The 13,786-nt window shown below is 51.4% G+C and overlaps 2 protein-coding genes across 3 annotated transcripts in view; one reads left to right on the top strand and one right to left on the bottom strand.

The window, feature by feature from the left end:
• Window positions 1-1,018: 1,018 nt before the first annotated feature.
• LOC129380032 (transmembrane protein 79-like) lies at window positions 1,019-4,302 on the bottom strand. The gene is made up of 5 exons (XM_055061000.1): window positions 4,191-4,302; window positions 2,140-2,607; window positions 1,870-2,064; window positions 1,546-1,777; window positions 1,019-1,426 (listed from the first exon to the last, which is right to left on the bottom strand). The coding sequence occupies exons 2-5, from the start codon at window positions 2,603-2,605 to the stop codon at window positions 1,222-1,224; spliced, it is 1,098 nt and encodes a 365-aa protein (XP_054916975.1). The 5' UTR covers window positions 2,606-2,607; window positions 4,191-4,302; the 3' UTR covers window positions 1,019-1,221.
• A 3,179-nt stretch (window positions 4,303-7,481) lies between these two features.
• The window catches only part of LOC129380031 (rho guanine nucleotide exchange factor 2-like), a 14,394-nt gene continuing 8,089 nt past the window's right edge, over window positions 7,482-13,786 (top strand). For both annotated transcript variants that reach the window (XM_055060998.1, XM_055060997.1), the window contains exons 1-8: window positions 7,482-7,926; window positions 10,361-10,511; window positions 11,961-12,028; window positions 12,267-12,330; window positions 12,405-12,537; window positions 12,756-12,859; window positions 12,932-13,075; window positions 13,212-13,462. In XM_055060998.1, coding sequence (XP_054916973.1) covers window positions 7,867-7,926; window positions 10,361-10,511; window positions 11,961-12,028; window positions 12,267-12,330; window positions 12,405-12,537; window positions 12,756-12,859; window positions 12,932-13,075; window positions 13,212-13,462 — 975 coding nt within the window. In that variant the 5' untranslated portion in view covers window positions 7,482-7,866. The remainder of the gene's footprint in view (window positions 7,927-10,360; window positions 10,512-11,960; window positions 12,029-12,266; window positions 12,331-12,404; window positions 12,538-12,755; window positions 12,860-12,931; window positions 13,076-13,211; window positions 13,463-13,786) is intronic.

The raw sequence follows: 13,786 nt of genomic DNA, 5'->3' as shown, positions 1-13,786 counted from the left end.
GTGCAACATCACCTGAATTCATTTCAGGCTTTTTTTTTTATTTTATACATCCTTTCCGTTCTTTGGTTCATGTTGGAGCGCCTTTGTAATTATGCTTTCAATTTGCTGAAGTGGTTTGCACCTCCGGGCCACCATAGTTTCTACATTATGCAGCCCATGTAGAGGTGGGCGGATCAATCCTGATATCGATACAATACTCCCGCCTCCACGGACTGATGCACACACGGCTTCATCAAAGTCTCCTCTCTGCCTGTCAGAGCTGCGCTGCTCCAACCTCCATCCTGTTGTTGCACCGTCACGAGGATTCTTCTTTATTGATGCTTTATTTAAATTTCACTTTTGGTTCTACTGAAGGAAATAATTTCTTTATTCTTTTTATTATATTCTTGTATTGTTCAACCTGAAAAAAAAAGAATAAGTTTGAAACTGTTTACAGTGTTTGTTGTGGTTTGTCAGCGCTGAAGCATTTTGTCGTCACGTACAACGTTTATCCTCGGTCTATCCTAGGTCTTTTGGATCAACGAAGCTCAAATAAAAAACAGTATCGGTATTGATATCGGCGATACTGCCCTACATTGACTTGGTGTCCGATCAAAACTCCCAGTATCACCATGTAGAGCTTTTACTGTCATTCATGTTCATTATCAAGTAGATTTTAATCATTCTTATTATCACTAAGAAACTGAAGCCTCTCCAGATTCAGAGGAAATCTTCTGGACCAAATTGAGCTGCTGTTGGACCCGGCCGGTGCCAGAGGCTGGGTCTCCCGGATGCAGAACGGTCTCTGCGCTGGTTGAGCTGGACTGCAGCACAGAAACCAATAGACCTACTGGAGTTCACTGGGAACCTGCTGGTTTCTTCTACTACTCTCCTATTGTCCGTCTCCAGCCGTCTTCTTCTCCGGATGCACCCGCTGGACGTTTCTGCTGTTAGCAGGGTTTTTTTCTCTCCACTGTCGCCCCCTGCTGGTCATTATAACGGCTTCCTGTACCAAACTGAACTGAGCTATAACAGGAAGTAAATTGATGCTTTTATTGTGAAACCTTTGATGAATTTTATACAAACCCAAACTATGAGCACAGTTGGCTGATAAAAATTGATTCAATGAAAGTCCATATTTACAAAATAGAAAGTTGTGTCCTTCCTACAAAAGAACTGAAAACCTGAAAGAAGTGGGCGGAGCTTCCAGTTTCTCCAGTTCATAAACATACTGAGAGAAAATCATCCCCAGAACCTCTGTCTGCCTGTGGACGGAGGCAGCGCCTCGTCCGGCGGCGGCGCGGCGCCGAACACCGACCCCGCCGACTCCACCGTGAACAAGAAGTAGAAGTTGGCCGCCATCATGACGAGGCTGGGCAGGAAGGAAAGGCCGAAGCCGAAACCGCGGAGGCTGCTGCCGAACGCCGCCGCCAGCCAGTACGCCAACCTGGAGGAGCAAAGAAATGTTGACCTTTGACCTTCTGCCAAACCGCCCAAAATCACTGTTAACCATCGACCTTTGGTTGGTAGGCAGCATCCTGAACCAGTTGCCAAGGCGATACTCACCGGCCGAAGGCAAAGACGATGGACAGCAGGGGGACGAGCTTCAGCTGCTCCTGGGTCAGGTACATTGCCATGACAACCAGCTCCAGGAAGTAGATCAGGAAGAGGGAGGCGGAGTCAGAGATGAAGCGTCGGTGGACGGAGACTTCCTGAAGCTCCGCCTCCTTGACGACGTCATCAACGACCGGCTGAGTGGATCCGGAGCGGAGCCGGCTGACGCCCAGGACTAGCCAACCTTGGGGGCGGAGAGGGCGACAGGTAAGACAGGTGAGAGACAGGTGAGAGACAGACAGGTAAGTCCCAGGTTATCTCTTCACTACGTCTTACCGAGGACAACGGGAGCGGCGGCGAACACAGAGCAGCGCAGAGTGTAGACCAGCCTGAGGGGAGCGCCGTCCAGCGGGGGGGCGTCGAACGGCAGGAAGACGTACCCCCCCCACACCAGGAACGGGAAGAGCAGCGCTGATGTCATCAAGGAGACGCCTAGCTTCAGTGCATCTCTGCCTGAACATCTCCCTTTATCTGGACACACAGGTGAGACAGACCAGTGAGGGCTACGCCCCGCCCACCTGGAGCAGAGGTCTCAGGTAAACTCACAGGTGGAAGGGGGCGTGTCCTCAGGGAAGTCAAACTGGTAGCCATGTTGGTTGTAGTCCACCTGGCGAGGGCTCAGGAAGGGACTCCTCTCTGATTCCATTTCCCAGGATGCCTCTGTGTCTCTGGAGGCGGCGGGGGAGGGGAGGACGGTGACAGCCGGGCTGAACACCTGAGCAGCTTTCTCTGGAAGCCGGTTCTCCTCCAGCTGGCCCCGCCCCTCACCCGTAAGCTCCGCCCTCTCCATCCGGCGGCCCCGCTCGCTCTCCGTCCAGCTGGACGCGTCTGACTTCGCGATGACCCCGTCTGTTCCTCCCCCCGTCCCCTTCTCTCTGTCCTCCGGCCACTGCAGCGTCCCGGGCTCCAACGTGGTCGCAGGTTCATCTTTGTCTCGCTTTGCGTCCGTCCCACCACCGCTCACTATCAGGGTTGCTTTCAGGAGCGGCTCATCGCTCAGAGACACGTCCATATCTGAGGACAGAGAGAGGACAGTTGGACCCTGGTGGGATGCTCAGTGGTCCATCAGACACCAGCTGGCGCCTGGAGGACGGATTGTTCAGGTGAGACCATGTCTGAATGTCTCACAGTAACAATCTGATGCAGAGGCATCTGGTTCTCCTGGTTCTGATCGGGTCATCATCAGGGCCAGGAAAATTTGAACATTTTATTATTATTTTTTAAATCAAAAGTCCAGAGCGGAAACTTTGAATTGCGTCTCTATTGGTTGAGAGGTTGCTAGGTGACTCTGTCAAAAGGCAGATCCATGTTTCTTTAGCGATCAGAGTCTGAACAGAGACTGTCAGCTGGAGACGTTTTGAGCACAAGTATTACAAGATTTGAGAAGGCAGACATGAAGCCCTGCTTTCAAAATACAAATGTAAGCAAATGTATTCAAAGTTTTGAGAAGAAAAGACACAAAATCCTGCTTTCAGACTGAACATGTGTGTTCTTGGATTATAGTAGGAAAATTGCCCCATACTCCTGCGGGTTCACAACTCCGATGGCTGCACAGATTTGTGACATTTACTGTAATATTAAAGATCATAACGGCGTTTAGTTGACTCGTTCATTTGTGGCTGTTTTCACGTTTATTGCGCCGTTCATATTAGTCTCCGTGTTTAAAGTTTTCTGGAGAAGTTCGACATCATTCACAGCAAATACATTGACTCGATATGAAAGACAGCGGGACGCATCGTCTGATGGGACGATGGGACAGGGAGAGTCTGACTAGAACTGAATGGTTGTCACTCAAATTCTGGGGCTTATTTCAAAACCCAAATGAGTAACGACCTGCGACTCATTACATTTAGAAAAAACAGGCTTAGCTGCTCATAATTACTGGACTGGCAACAGAAACTGAAAATAGTTCCTGTTTGTCCAAAATGTGCATCTCCTTCCATTGCTCATGTTGCTGCTGATGCTGTTGCTGAGAAACGGCGGTGACTCCACACAGGAAATAATAACCCTAACCCTTAACCCTTAACCCTAAAACAAATCACGCAAAAGGATTTGGATCAGTAACTGTAATCAGATTACTGGAATTTAAATAGCAACGCGATTACTTGTTACTGAAGAAAGTAATGAGTAATCACTACTTTACTTTGTAACGAGTTACTTTGTAACGAGTTACTGACGTCACTGCCTCTATATTCTCTAATGTTGGTTTAAAGCTCTGATGATTTTTGGATAAATGGGTTTATTTGAGATAAAACCAGCAGAACCTTCACGCTCTTAATTTGCAGCTCAGTTTCTGATCTGAGGAACCGAACCATGGACGGAATGAACTGGTTAGAACCTCCAGAACCAGTCGGTACCAGAATGACTGATCACATTTCATTGGATCCGGACCAGTGGGATCCAAATGGGTTTTTATTTCTCTGAATATTTCATCAAAAACAAACAGAACCTTTTGGACCTCCGGAACCATCCGAGTCCACATAAACAGGAAACGTGTTTGCAGTTTGACGTCACTGTGGCTCAGGTCCACCTGGAACCGCTTACGTCACGGACGAATACCGAACCTGCTGACGGAGAAAAAAACTGAAGGCTCTGACCTTGGTTCTGGTCCGGTTCGGGTCCGGTTCTGGGCTCGGCGTCTTCTTCTTCTTCTTCTTCTGTTGCGATACTTTGCGGAAGTTCAGCCCAGGTGAGGTCAGTACAGGTGAATTAAAGGAGAGGTCCTCTTAAAGGGAACGTGTCACAAAATTTAAAAGTCAGCCGACGGATAAGTCAACTTCGGAACCGAAAGTAAAACCAGGAGGCGGAATCAGCGGACCGGAACCGGAGAAGTTGTGCTGAGAAATATGAGATGAAGAATTTTAATTCAATGAACCAGACTGACTTTACTTCAGTGTTTCCTTTATGTACGTAGTGCTGTCAAATACACATAGAAACTGCTTGGTGAGGTTCCGGTTGGGTTCCGGTTGGGTTAGGGTTGGGTTCTGGTTGGGTTAGGGTTGGGTTCTGGTTGGGTTCCGGTTGGGTTCTGGTGAGGTTCTGGTTGGGTTCCGGTTGGGTTCTGGTGAGGTTCTGGTTGGGTTCCGGTTGGGTTCTGGTGAGGTTCCGGTTGGGTTCCGGTTGGGTTAGGGTTGGGTTCCGGTTGGGTTCTGGTGAGGTTCCGGTTGGGTTCCAGTTGGGTTCCGGTTGGGTTCCAGTTGGGTTCCGGTTGGGTTCCGGTTGGGTTCTGGTTGGGTTCCGGTTGGGTTCCGGTTGGGTTCCGGTTGGGTTCTGGTGAGGTTCCGGTTGGGTTCCGGTTGGGTTCTGGTTGGGTTCCGGTTGGGTTAGGGTTGGGTTCTGGTGAGGTTCCGGTTGGGTTCCGGTTGGGTTCTGGTTGGGTTCCGGTTGGGTTCCGGTTGGGTTCTGGTGAGGTTCTGGTTGGGTTCCGGTTGGGTTAGGGTTGGGTTCTGGTGAGGTTCCGGTTGGGTTCCGGTTGGGTTCTGGTTGGGTTCCGGTTGGGTTAGGGTTGGGTTCTGGTGAGGTTCCGGTTGGGTTCCGGTTGGGTTCTGGTTGGGTTCCGGTTGGGTTCCGGTTGGGTTCTGGTGAGGTTCCGGTTGGGTTCCGGTTGGGTTAGGGTTGGGTTCTGGTTGGGTTAGGGTTGGGTTCTGGTGAGGTTCCGGTTGGGTTAGGGTTGGGTTCCGGTTGGGTTCCAGTTGGGTTCCGGTTGGGTTCCGGTTGGGTTCTGGTTGGGTTCCAGTTGGGTTCCGGTTGGGTTCCGGTTGGGTTCTGGTGAGGTTCCGGTTGGGTTCCGGTTGGGTTCTGGTTGGGTTCCGGTTGGGTTAGGGTTGGGTTCTGGTGAGTTTCCGGTTGGGTTCCGGTTGGGTCCAGAGGTGCTGCTCTGGTTTCCTCTCCCTGCACTGCAGATGATCTTTGTCGAACATCTCAAGTGATTGTAGGTCTTTGTGATCAGCAGCTTTGGAACTGAAACTAATTTCAGTTCCAAAGCTGTCTTTTGTGGAATGTTCAAAACAATTCCCAATTATCCTAATTTAAAATTTTGGTGTGCAAATTTGAATTTTTTCACATATTTGTATGAATGAATTTGGGGCAAAATTATACATGCATACCCTAACATAAACACTTAAATGTGGTTAAATGTTTGCACCCATCACCTGACTTCTGGAATAAATCTGTCTGGATAGTTGTACATTTCTTATTCTGGACCCAACCTCTGGACCGGTTGGGTCCAGAGGTCCAGCACCTCTGGACCCAACTGGAACCCAACCGGAACCCAACCGGAACCCAACCGGACACGTTTCAGACGTGTCCCCATGTTTGGACCTCTGCTGCTCTTTGTCCCCCGGGTTTCTGCTGGTTCTCCAGTCTAGTTCGGACTGTGGAGTCGGTCAGGCCCCAGCAAGCGGTGTTTGGGCATCGGGGGCTGGTTGGCCAGGGGCCACACTTGGTTTTGATATTTTAACTTGTATTTTCTATGTTTTTTTTAGTTATTTTGTTTCCAGCCCTTTTGATTCTTTATATTTGTTTTTGAGCTGACATTGTTTTTCTTTTGTTGTATTCGGTTCATGGTTGTTGCATTTATTGTTTTTTTTTTTTTTTCTGCTTGCAGTGCTGAGGTCCGGTTCTGGTGTGGTTCTGGTTCCTGTTCTGTGTGCCGTAGGGTAGGGTTAGGTTAATGTCTGGTGCATTAAAGGCTTTTTGTTTGCTGTGTTTGCTGGATGCCGTCCCTATAGTGGCCCCTTCTGCCGGTCCCCTCAGTGACTGTAGTTTCTTCTGTTTTTCTTAGTTTTTTGTTCTAAAGAACTGGTTTTAAAAAAAGAGTATTTTCAAAGAATTTAATAGGTTTTTGTCAATTTGAGACTGTCTCAGATGTCTCAGTTCTCTGCATAAATCCAACTTGTGTGCCTTAAAACAAGGTAATATTCTCAGGGTGGCGTCAAGCAACTTAATATTTGGGTCCAGAAATGTAAATTGCACAATATGTCTGAGTTTTTTCACCACATTCATTTTTATTGTAGCTTTGATTCCTGCAGCAGAAACCGTTCACATCGTCAACGGTCCAGAACGCTGCTGCTGGAGTTCTGACTGAAACCAGGAACATGGAGACGCCGACAGGGTCGGCCCCTTTAAGCCCAGATGATGTCATAGATTTGAGAGCGTCTGATTGGTTCCGTCAGAATGTCTCACCTGTGGAGGTGAAACAGCGAATCAGAGAATATTGTAATACAGATATGAGTAAATATGGGACGAAATTAACAGCCGTTATGGAAATCATCTGTCTCTAGTTTTGTAAAGTATCTACCAACCGGATATTGTTATCCAAGACATCCAGTTATGAAAGCCGACCATCACTGAATGAATCAGTCAAGTGATGGAAAATATTTCTGTTAAAACTGATCTTTCTGACGGGAGGGGGCGCTGTGCTGAAATGTAACAATTTCACAAAGTGGGTTGTTAAAGTTTTATTTAATTTTCCTTTGGAGTCATAGGGACAACAATGAATGTATGTTAAATTGTATGTTAAATTTTGTAAATACAAAATAAAAAGTGAATCATAAAGCTGAACCGCAGTTCGCGTTGCGGCCGGCAGGCGGCGCCTCCGACCGTGCTTGCTGTGCGTTTTGTGTGATGGAGGGTTGTCATGGTGACAGCGCCAGTGGCCGTCATCGATCCAGATCTGCGGTGATCAGTTATTGTTTCTGTCGTGGTTCCGCTGCGGCTCCGTCTTCTTTGTGTCTGAGCGGAGCCGGTGGAGGTTCGAGTCGCTCACCGGCGCTGCCCGCTGCGCTGCGGGGCGGGCGGGGTCGGGTCCTGCACTTCCACGTCACTCGGTTGTCTGTTGTCAATGCCTCTGCCGGCGGGCGGAGCAAATCGATCCGGTGCGGAGAGCGTTTGATCACCAGTCACGTGACTTCTGGTGACGCTGTGGCTGGCTGATGTGGGTCATGTGACTTGGTGACACGTTGTCATAGAGACTAACCCCACCCAAAATGTCGACTGCGCTGCTCCAGCTCCAGAAACGAGCGCTCTTCTCCATGTGTCGGTGGGCGGGGCTGAAGCTACGAGCAGCGACGGGATTAGCCGAGCGCGGCGGCAGCGGGCTGCGCTCTGATTGGTCAGAAGTACAGAGACGCTCTGTCTGTCAGAGCCAAGCCCCGCCCCCTACACAGACGGCGGAGCGCTCCGGACCGGGACCAGAACCTCCGGACTTTGTTGCTCAGAGTGAGAAAGACTGACCCGGACCGTCGGAACCGATCGGAACCGATCTGCGGCTCGATGTCCCGGCTGCTGGAGAGCCGGAGGGAAAAGGACCGGATGAAGGAGAGCAGCCTGAAGGTGAGCCGAACCCCGGAACCGCCGAACCCCGCCGCGCGCGACCACCCACACTTTAATTATACACACTTTATAATGGGTCGAGCGGAACCGAAAGACCGAACCCAGCAGACCGGTTCCTGGTCCCGGTCCGATCTGACCGCGCACATCTGGAAAACACGGACCGAACCGCTGGTTTCGTTACTTCGGCGGGCTGCCTCAGTGAGCGGGCCGGGGTTCGGGTCAGGGCCCGGTTCTGGATCCACTTTAAAGGGAAACGGAGCAGGAAAGTTCGGAGATCAGAAACGGGAAACAGATTTTTTTTCTTTCCGCTAACTCAAACGAGCACGCGCGTTTCTTCTACTGCGCGTGAACAGGATGCGCGCTTGCGTGGGTCACAGCGTGTGCGAGAAGTGTGGGCCGGTACCGAAGCGGTTCGGTGAGTTGGACTTTTTAAAGGAGGCATCGTGGCCGCTTTGTCCTGCAGGAGGAAGCGGGAGGGGGAGGGGAAGATGCGCGCGCCGCGTGCGTCGGGGCGCGCGCGTGTCACTGTCTCATACAGGAAGAGATGGGAAGGTCTGACCTCTGACCCACAAACCCAAACAACCCGGGTCTGACGGAAAACCCGACCTGTTCCAGAGCCAGAACCGGTCCTGGTTCTGATTTTGAGGGTTCTTTAGAACTTCCACGTTTGTGATCAGAACCGTTGGGCTTCTTCCGGTCCTGTCGGTGCGGCTGAGCTGTGAAACACGGCGGAGGTGTCATGGTGGTGGGGAGAGGGTCGCTGGTTTAACTGGGAGCTCTGCTTCATGAACACTGGGAACCTGAGCTGAGCTCTGGTTGGTCCGTCAGTCTCGGGCGCTGAGTTCTGATTGGTCGCTGGAGCGGACCCTAAGTGTTCTTCATCCCGATGAAGATGAGGCAGAGGGTGTTCGCACGCCTACGCCTCACCGAAGCATCCTGGCCGTTGCCATGGTTACCTGGAGGCTGCAGCAGCTCTGCCTCCCACTCTCTCCACGGCTGAAATATCGATCGGAGCCTGGTGATGAGACGGCCGTACGAAGGGTTTATGATCGATTTATGATCAATAATCTCAGCCATTTAATGAAGCAGCAGAACTGACCTGAAGTGACTCTGCTGAGGAAACCTGCAGGTTGCTTCACCTGGATAGCAGCAGGTTGCTTCACCTGGATAGCAGCAGGTTGCTTCACCTGGATAGCAGCAGGTTGCTTCACCTGGATCGCAGGAAGTTGCTCTCGTCTCAACTGCAACATTTTTCTTTCTGAGTCAAAACAACCAAACCCTCTGAGCAACCTGTTCACCTCCGTGCCTGTGGGGGCGCTGTGAGACCTGGTATCCATGGCATTGGAACAACCATCTCACCTTAAATGGAGTTGGTTAAATATTTCAGGGTCAAAGGTCAAACATCAGGTCTGTGGTGGGAGAAGAAGATCGTTGCTGGGTGCCTCAGCAACATGCTAACAGTGCTAGTATCTCAGCCAGAGTTGCTGCGTCTCGCTGGCTCCCTCTGCTGGCTGGGAGCTTTAGGGACGTGATTGGCTGTTACTGTCATACCTGGACTATCACCTTATCTCCTTGCAGACTTCAGTGGTCACATGACCTGGAACCACCTGACTCTCTCTCTCTGCTCTAACCCAACTCGCTCGCTCGCCCGCCCTCCCTCTCTCTCCAACAGAGCTCCCTTTCTTCCTCTTCATCACTGAACCCTTTATTTATCCATCAGCTGATCACTGACTGTCACTGAGCGCCGCTTCTGCCCTGAGCCGGTTCCGACAGACCCACTATGATCCATATGGACCCAGCTTGACCCAGTCTGACTCGGCCAGAACCAATTTAACAAAGTCAGAACCGTTTTCTTCCAGCCATCTGGGGTGAAATGCATCCTGGGAATAGGAATCCAGCTGAGCATTAGAGACGATTAATGAACATGCAGGTGGGCGGCGCCAGATTAAGAACCGCCCACCTGAATCAAAGGTACAACCAGAACCGGGACCTGAGCTGCTGTCTGGACCCGGCGCCTTTACACGTCTCTGATGTAACCCTGCAGCCGGTTCTGATGAATGCAGATGGACTTCCTGTTCCTCTTCCTGTTGAGAGAAACAGGACAGAGGAAAGCAGAAGTTCCCACAGCGACACAGTGACACAGCGCTCTGACCCGGTTCTGATCCAGTCTAGTACCGCTCTGAGCCTGTTACCCTCAGAACAAAACAGCGAACAGTGAGAGCTCAGGTGTTTCCAGCCTCCCCCCCCCTCGTCTCCAGGTATTAGCTCCACCCTCTGCTTTCTTCCCTCACCTGTAATTCAGCTGTTCCACTGGTTCAACTGGTTTCACTGGTTTTAGGGGTTTCAATGGTTTTAGGGGTTTCAATGGTTTTATTGCTATCACTTGTTTCACTAGTTCTACTGGTTGAACTGATTTCAATGGTTTCCTGTCCAGATCAAAGAGAAGGAGCGGCTGAAGGAGACGAGAGAGCGGGAGGCGCGCTCCAGCAGCGGCCACCTGTTCACCTCTCTCAGCGTATCGGCCACTACGCTCTGCTCCTCCTGCAACAAGAGCATCACGGCCAAGGAGGCGCTCAGCTGCCCAGGTAAACTCAGCTGCCCAGGTAAACTCAGCTGAACCTCAGTAATCTAACCGGCCCCTCAAGGTCCACAAGAAGCTCCATTTGTGGGTGGAGTTGGTGACGTTGGTCCTCTCTATGCACGATAGGCAAGTATACACTTAGCCATTTTCTTGTTCAGTAATGACATCATCAGTTTCTCCACTGATGATGTCATTACTGCACAGAAATACACACACAGCTGTTATACTTCTGCTGAAATGTGTTTTGGTTTCTCACATTTTAAGGCCCATTTTTCTGTTGTGAGAACAGAAACTGCTCTTAATGGGCCCCAAAGCCTGGGACCCATAAGGAGAACTACTGTTCTAGGGTCAGAGGTCAGGATTAGGACTGAGGTGTGAGTTGAGTCCATGCCTTATGAAAATAGAAGGGGCTGTGTGTTCATAGAGAGGACCGACTTCACATTCAGAATCAGAATTTAATGCACGACATTTAAAGGAAACACAGAACGACTCTGATGTTAAGAATAAATAGATAAATAAATAAAGACAACAAGAGTTTGTTCTTGAAGCGCCTCCTGGGGGCAGGAAGAGGTGGTGCTCGCGGTGTGACGGGTCCTTGGTGATGCTGCGGGCTCTCCGGAGGCAGCAGATCCAGTTGATCTCCCGAGGTGGAAGAGGGGACCCAGTCAGTCTGTGGGTGGTGTTGATAGCCGCTGGAGCTATCAACACCACCCTGCTGGAGAACCACGACGAGTCGCCATGGCTCAACACCAACTCCACAGAACTCATCTCTCCCCTGGTTCTTCCTGAGAATCATCAGGAAGTGCGGTGTCTGCTCTGCCCTCTCGTCAGTGAGGTCCTAGCTGCCCAGGAACCTGAAATCTGACACATTCTCTAATCTGAATGTGTCCCCGTCTCTAATGATGGGGTGAATGTGTGGTTTGCACGCCCTAAAGTCGACGATCAACTCCTTCAACTTGGTTGTTCTCTGTTCTCCACTCTGTAGTCGGTTTCCAGAGAGAGGCGCCCGATCCCCATGATGGTGTCATTTGGGTGGGTGGGGCCACAGCCATGGTGTGGAGTTGGGGACAGCTGGAGCCGGTGCTCATGTCCTCTTCCTGTCCCTCTGGAAGCCGTCTACCAGTCCCCAGTTTCCTCCCAGTTTGCTTGGATTGATGGTGTTAAAAACCAAGCTGGAGTCCAGGGAGAACAGCTTCGTGGCGCTCCTTCGCTCTTCCCATTTGTTTCACTCACAGACCGAGACGGACGGAGAAGTCAGGCTACAGCGAGCCGAGCTCTGTTTGGGTCCATGTCTCAGAACTCCAAGTAGGGAAATGGACCAGGTCTATGTGACAGTAATGTCTCACCTGGCTATAGTGATGCACAGGTGCACCTGATCAGTCTGACATCACTACTGTGGTTCTTGTGAAGCCAATCAGAGAGCAGGTACTGAGCAGACTCCTTTCTTTCCCAGGATGCAACGTCACCATCCACAATCGCTGCAGGGACAGCGTGGCGAGCTGCGCCAAGATGAAGCAGAGGGTAACACCTGACTGTCTGACCACCTGACTGTCTGAACACCTGACTGTCTGACCACCTGACTGTCTGACCACCTGACTGTCTGAACACCTGACTGTCTGAACACCTGACTGTCTGAACACCTGACTGTCTGAACACCTGACTGTCTGACCACCTGACTGTCTGACCACCTGACTGTCTGAACACCTGACTGTCTGACCACCTGACTGTCTGAACACCTGCATCTGTTTTTGTCCCACAGCAACAGAAGCTGACATTAGTCAGAAACAATTCGGCTCTACAGAACGTCGCTTTGCGGACCAAAAGTGAGTCTACCTGACTGCCTCCACCTGTCTGCCTCTGCCCATCCTACATCCTGTTGCTCTGTGCTCGTCCTCAGCTCCGATGATGAAGGAGCGCCCCAGTTCAGCTATCTACCCCTCAGACACTCTGCGACAGTCTCTGCTGGGATCCAGGCGGGTTCGGTCTGGCCTCACGCTCGCCAAGAGCGTCTCCACCAATAACATCGCAGGGTGAGTAAAAACCAAGGTCTGATTGGCTGCTGGGAAGCACACCCAATTGCTAACTAGTAGCACCTCCACTTCCTGTTCTGTTCCTGACACTGTTGTTAAAAGCTAGCAGGTGATTGATTGGACCTGCAGGTGTGATCTTGCCGGTCCAATCAATCGCCTGAGATGCGCTCAGAGTCCTGAGCTACAGCTTCAGATGGACTTGTCTCTCTGTGTCCCAGGGGTTCAGAGGAGTCAGTCGGTCTCCGCAGGATTCTGTCTCAGTCCACCGAGTCGCTGAACTTCCGCAACAGAACTCTCTCCATGGAGTCTCTGACCGACGACGGTATGTTGAGCTTACTGATGGGCCACTAGCGGCGGGCGCAGCGTCTGATAACGACAGGCTGTGTTGTAACAGGCGAGTGGTGGTGGAGCCCCCTGCTGGAGGAGCTGCAGGCGGAGGGCAGCTGCGTCCAGGCCGACAGCTGGAGCATGGCGGTGGACTCCAAATTCCTGCAGACGCAGCACAAAGACGTCATCAAGCAGCAGGACGTCATCTACGGTACGACGCAGGTCGCGGCCACCAGGGGGAGCCGCCGAGACACAAACACCGGACTGAGCAGGACCAGAGCCAAATAAACGCAACAAACTTTACATGTTGCCTCCACCTCTCTGTCTCCACTCGTCTCATGTCTCAGAGCTGATCCAGACGGAGTTCCACCACGTCCGGACGCTGCGGATCATGGAGGGCGTTTACCGGCGAGGGATGCAGGAGGAGGTTCTACTGGAGGCGGGTGTGGTCCACACCATCTTCCCCTGCCTGGACCAGCTGCTGGAGCTGCACGCCAACTTCCTGTCCCAGCTGCTGAGCCGCAGGAAGGATGGGCTGCAGGAGGGCAGCACCAACAACTTCACCGTCCGCCGCCTGGGCGACCTGCTGCTGCGACAGGTGAGCTCACCTGTGGGGACGAAGGGGGTGAGAGGGAGTTGGGGTCTGGACAGAACCAGGCAGAACTTGGCAGGTTCAGGTCTGAGGAACCAGTTAAATAGAATATCCCCTAACCCTGTGGGGGGTTCCCTCTCCCGGAGAACCCCCCACAGGGATCCCTGTGGGGATCCTACCCTAACCCACAGGGATCCGGTCCAACGCCTTCTCCAAGTCACAAAACACGTGTTGACCAGTAGGGCGAACTTTCAAGTTGTCACCTGAAATTACAGAAAGTCATTACTTTAATCAAATCTATTAAGCAAATATTCAATTAGTTATTATTAA

Source organism: Poeciliopsis prolifica, unplaced genomic scaffold (genome assembly GCF_027474105.1).
Source record: "Poeciliopsis prolifica strain line A6 unplaced genomic scaffold, Auburn_PproV2 SCAFFOLD063, whole genome shotgun sequence".
NCBI lineage: Eukaryota > Metazoa > Chordata > Actinopteri > Cyprinodontiformes > Poeciliidae > Poeciliopsis > Poeciliopsis prolifica.
Note: the sequence above shows the minus strand (reverse complement) of the source record. Positions and strands in the feature narration are given on the sequence as shown.